We start from the raw sequence: 6,000 nt of genomic DNA, 5'->3' as shown, positions 1-6,000 counted from the left end.
CATTGTTTGAGGCAGCACTGAGACAGGGCACTGCTCTGTCCAGCAATGACAAATATTCTAAACACTTCAATCATTGCTGAACAGACCAGGAGAGACAGTACGTTGCTCATCTTAAGTCAACATTCTGGGTGTGTTTAATTTGGGGCATTCAAATGAGCAACTGGTGGGGACAGGAGAAAGTTTATTTAAATATTCAATTACACTGTGCTTTATAGTAAATAGAAAGAAAACCTAAAACCTGACATAACACACAAAGCCAGCAGAGGACCTCATACTACCAGCTTGTTACCTTCACTGTTCAGCAACATATCTCCAAAAATCAGCTATTAAAAAAAATAAAATGCATAGTTATCCAGATGTTTTAATTTAATGTTCAATTCTGCTCATTTAGCCAACACATACCTGACAATTATACTTCTGACAATTGTTGGCAGAAGCATCTTTGCCCTGTCTGCAGAAATCTATGCAAAATATTACTGTTCATAATAAAAACCATGAATATTGTCATGGTTTAACCTTATTTTTTTCTCTTGAAATAATGACCATTGCTAAATATGTCAATACAAAAAAAAGTGCATATCCTAGTAGATATTTCATGAAATGGCAAATATTAAATATTCCATGTACCAATTTAACAGATGCCAGAACTACACTCAGTGGCCACATTATTAGGTATACTGGCTTATTAATGCAAAGATTTAATCAGCCACTCATGCGGCAGCAACTCAATGCATAAAAGCATGCAGCCGTTGTCAAGAGGATCAGTTGTTGCTCAGACCAAAACACCAGAATGGGTAAGAAATGTGACCTGTGACTGACTGGAAGCCAGATAGGGTGGTTTGAGTATCTCAAGCTGCTGATTTCAAGGGTTTTCATGCACAACAGTGCCTAGAGTTTATAGAGAATAGTACACAAAATAAAATATTCAGTGAGTGAATGTTCTATAGGGGCAAAAACAAGTTTATAACGAGGTCAGAGGTGATTGGCAAGACTGGCTCAAGCTGACAGTAACTCAAATAACCATGTGTTATATCAGTGGTATGCAGAAAAAAAAATCTGAATACACAACACATCGAACCTTGAAGTGGATGGGATACAGTTGCAGAAGACCACACTAGGTTCCACTCCGGTCAACTAGAAAACGGATACTATAGTTGGAACAGGCTCACCAAAACTGGACAATTGATGCATGTAAAAACATGGCCTGGTGTGACAAATCGATTTCTGCAGCAATATGCTGTTGATAGGGTCAGAAGTTGTTGCAAACATGAATTTATCCTGCCTCGTGTCAACTGTGCAGGCTAGTTTTCATGTAATATAATAGTGTGTGAAATATATTAAAAAGCACACATCTTAAGCTGGTTCCACAAACATGACAATGAGTTCTGTGTACGCTAATGTCCTCCAGTCACCAGGATCTCAATCCTATAGAGCACCTTTAGGATGTGGTGGAACAGGAGATTCACAGCAAGAATGAACACAGTTAACAAATCTGCAGCAACTGTGTGTAGCCACCATGAACCAGAATCTCTAAGGGGTGCTGTAAGTAGTTTGTGGACCACTTTTGTAAGGGCAATCTCAGTGGAATGTTGGTAGTTAGAGCTCTGATTGCAGAGGATTGAGAGGGGAATGACAGGAGAGAAAACAAGAGGAGCTGCTTTAACAAGTTGCTCAAGAAGTTTGGAGACAAAGGGAAGAGAAAAATCAGGTGGTAGTTGGAGATGGGCTTTGTCAAGCAATGATGTCTATAGGATTGATATGAGTGCATGTTTAACGGAGGATGAGAATGTACTAGCGGAGAGACAAAGATTGAAGTGGTGAGCCAGGGGTTTTGCGTGCAGTGAAATAGAGGGAGAAGTTGGATGGAATAGGGCAGAGGGTGCAAGTTGTAGGGCGACCAGAACAGAGCAGAGACTTTGTCCTCAGTTACTGGGGACAGTGAGCTAGGTGGATTGGGCAGTGTAGGAGATGGTGAACGGGGTATACATGATATGGCATAAGGAAATATGTTGTCTGTGGATAGAGAAATTAAGTATGCCTGCTTGTTAATTGACACAAAAATAAAAATATTATCTATACATTGCAGTGGGTATGACTATGATGGTGCACAGAAGGCCTCCACCCTCCCCCACACTTATCTCAATTTTGCTACGGTCCCCAGAGATTTCTAGTTATACCACTGTAGACATCCTTATACAATATGCTGGTCTGTGAAGGGCCCTTATATAGTTCCAGTATATAGAAGTTGCATCTCAGTCGGATCAAATTTTTTTGAACAAAGAGCAATTAGGTAAGGGCTTATTAGAATTTCAGCACTGGCATGTGTGCAGGTGGAGCAGCCTAACTGGAAAGAGCAAGCATCTTGGACATCGATTCCCTGTATTTTGCCCCCTCATTGTACAATGTAGTGCAGCAACGCTGCTTGACTATTGTCAACCGAAATGCCTGTAATGCATACTTGTGTTGCAACATGTCAGCAAGCCTTTAACAATCTTTGTTAATACTCATTTAATTTACAGTGTCAGATTGTAGTGTTTTGCCACAAGAGATATTTGAATCTCATTCCAAGTCGGATGCTTTAAAGTACTAAAATGGTTTTAAAGACCCAATGAAATCGTGATTCCTGAAGTAACAAATCTGAGCCATTTCAGGTAAGGAATTTTATTCATCAGGATGGGAGATCTTTGGACCAGACCTTAGGTTCAGCAGACTGAAATTATGGAATCGCTTTCCATTACTTTTATCCATAGTCCAGAATGGATGGTGAGGCTAATTTCATTATGATAAATTAATCTGCAGGTTCGTGTATTGTAAGTTGCTAAAGTTAACCTATTGGCTACACATTGAGGCAGCCGTTTTGGGAACTGAACCATCATGCCTCAGTAGGATTGAGCTGGAAAATGAAGGCAAGATTATTGAACAACATTTCCCTTTCGCAAATGTGCACACAGAGAAGCTGAGGACACCCTTTAAACATGCTTCTCTTTAAAATATTCTCCTAAAATATATTTATATTCCATACAACACAGAAGTATCTACATATTTATGCATACTATATATATTTAGGCTAGACAGATTATAAACACAACATATTTCTTATACAAAATTATATTTATGGAAAAATACACAATGATCATATAATTTAAGACAAAAAAAAATGTAAAAACAGTGCTGAGCGTTTGACAACCATTACTTTAAAAACATTGGCCCTGCAGGGCACAGATTCCAATTGCCGTTCTGGCATCTAAAAGGCTATGTACAATTTTGGCAATGGTCCGGTCCTTCAGGCATATTACGTATACATGGCATCAGTAACAGTACTGGCTAAAATATCCCAAAGCTTGGATGCTTACCTAACAAATCCCTTTACATGAGTAAGAAGTCCGCTCCCAATATAGGGTATATATAGAGGGGTTTTCAGATCCAGTTCAAAAGTCCACAGTAATTAAGACACTAGAATTAGAAGTTTTGTTCCATTTAAAATATTCTCAGGCTTTGTAACAAAAGGTTGTTCGCCCAAATATACTTACCTTGCATATGTTGGACTTACATCTGCGATCTGCAGCAGCCAGACTTTAATGGAGGACAAAGACTGATTACTACGCATGAATGATCTTCATAGCAATGCAAGAAAATTGGTTTTGGATGGACAACCCCTTTTAAAAAGGACTCCTATTGGTTCATTATTTAATACTGTTACTCAATATTTTATTGTGATCTATGGTATATATATTGAGATTTATAGTATCTTAATATCAACATGTATCCCTTCCCATAAACCTTATTCATTCAGTTAAGGGTAAGTTTGTTTGGTGGGAACAGTAAATTCTGTTAAACCAGACCCCACAATCGCAGGCTGCAATTGCTATAGTGCTGTGTGTTATTACAGCTCAGATATACCTGGCATCTTTGAACTATGATAGGTAGTGTGAGGCGATACAGCCATCAAATATGTCCAGAGAACAGCGGTAGAAGAGCTTTAAATGCATACATACATCAATCTATTCCTTTTGATATACTTTTGTACCACAAACAATTGCTGCTATGACTTTTTGGATACTTCTGTGAATGTCTCGCACATTAGAAACAATTCTGGCAAAGTAGAAGTTCAATTAACAAAGTTTGTGAAAAAAAACCTGTCTTATGGCTTAAAAATGCATGCAAATTGTTAATCTATATTAATGTGACTACAAAAAATTTAATTCCTGGTTCGTGTTTAGTGATCTGTGTCATGTCATGTCTTTCCATGTTCTCTAAGTGTATTGTTAAAGTGTGCCCCTATAAATGTATCAGTTTTAAGTGATTACCTATCAACTATTCTATTGTTAAACTTCAGTAGATTCACTATGACAATTGTTCCTCATAGCTCAAGACCTACCACCAATCATGCACCAACGCCAAAAAACATTTGAGAGATCATAAGTTCATACACAAGGCACCAAACTCCCTTGCTTTCTCCTGGGAATGCTTGGATACATATGGAGAATGTTTCAGTCAGAATGTACAAAGCAGTGGAAGCAAGTACAGCCAACGTAGATTCTGTTCACCCATCACAGTAACCATTGTCACTCAGTGTTAGAGAATGAGCTGGTAACACACTTGAACATTGAAAGACAGGGCCAGCAAAAGATAATCTGTGTATTCTCCTGCACCGTAAAGATGTAAGTCGAATCCTGAATGAGCCTGAAACCCCATCCAGCCTCAATTGTGTGGTGGAGAGTGACTAGCAATGCATCAAATTAGGGTTTTGTGAAGCATAGGACCTCTTAACCCATCCAGTCAACATTGGCATGAAATAGATTAATGCCATCAAGATAGCACCATTGGGTGTTCTGGACACTACACCGGTAGCAGTCACTCTGTGGTCGGAAGCAGAAGACACTTGAAAACACAGGATCAGCCTGCGAGCATACAAGTCCGACAGCAAAACTGAATGAACAACTTCTGCTCGCAGAGCCTGCTGGACTTTACCATCTCACAGAACATCTCATCAGCTGATGCAGAGGGGGAAAAAAAAATGACAAGGCATTACATACCAACTATCTGTACACAACTAAATTATATAGACAACTATACTGCATATATAGCATCTGCAGAGTGAAACCAATTATGGTCAAAAACACTACCAGGCAACCAAGACAATAATGAGAAACCCATCATCAAAAGCTGCCATCTAGGTAGTGGTTGGAAGGCAGGTTAGATGGGATGTTCCATAAGTATAGGTAATCTCTGCCATAGCTTAACAGCATTTGTGTAATTTAAATATCAATTTGCATATTTAAACTATGCAAGTTTAGATGTATATGGCATTTTGATTACCAGTTTAGTTGCTATTAACACTCATGTTATAAAAAAATATTGCTGATTAACTTGGTATTCTACTAGTGATGATCTTCTACATGTCGATGGGAAGTTTCCTTCACTATTGCATCAACTTAGATACGCACCATTGTTACATGTGTGATTAGTAACACACGATCCACTGAGCAGGCTGTAACCCTCTTTACACCTCACGCAATTATTCCCACTGGCTTCACAGACCAGGCAGTTCTCTTCACACCTGAAAATCAGGATTGGAGATCAGTAATCAACACTATGTCTAGTTAGAAGTTACAGGATGAAGTGTTGACATACAAACAGCTGGATAACTTACCTCCTACACATTTTATGCGACAGCCCAGGCACCTCTTCAGAATAAAAGCCTGGACTGCAGGTTGGGACACAATGCCAGTTGTGTAAGTGGAAGTCTTTGGTACATTGAGTGCAATGATCCTTCCCCGTCCCTGAGACAGAGGGCAAGATGAGTGGGGTTGAACATTTCTGTCACCTACGATTGTCAATATATCAGATTTCTACAAGTACATATGTTTACTTTACAAATTATAAAAGATTTCCACCAACTCAAGAATGTCCACAGAGTTAATAAAGGTCGTTTTTGAACTGAAAATTCAGAAGACCTACAATGTGCGGAATTACCCCTACTTGTCACATGAAAGTGTA

The 6,000-nt window shown here is 38.9% G+C and overlaps 1 protein-coding gene across 1 annotated transcript in view; it reads right to left on the bottom strand.

The window, feature by feature from the left end:
- Positions 1-2,645: 2,645 nt before the first annotated feature.
- The window catches only part of PCSK6 (proprotein convertase subtilisin/kexin type 6), a 149,360-nt gene continuing 146,005 nt past the window's right edge, over positions 2,646-6,000 (bottom strand). Inside the window, exons 19-21 of the mRNA XM_075207657.1 lie at positions 5,654-5,783; positions 5,448-5,560; positions 2,646-4,994 (exon numbers count right to left, since the gene is read on the bottom strand). Coding sequence (XP_075063758.1) covers positions 4,897-4,994; positions 5,448-5,560; positions 5,654-5,783 — 341 coding nt within the window. The 3' untranslated portion in view covers positions 2,646-4,896. The remainder of the gene's footprint in view (positions 4,995-5,447; positions 5,561-5,653; positions 5,784-6,000) is intronic.

This window comes from Mixophyes fleayi, chromosome 4, assembly GCF_038048845.1.
Source record: "Mixophyes fleayi isolate aMixFle1 chromosome 4, aMixFle1.hap1, whole genome shotgun sequence".
Classification (NCBI taxonomy): domain Eukaryota; kingdom Metazoa; phylum Chordata; class Amphibia; order Anura; family Limnodynastidae; genus Mixophyes; species Mixophyes fleayi.
The sequence above is the reverse complement of the archived record's forward strand: the minus strand, read 5'-3'. Positions and strand labels throughout refer to the sequence as shown.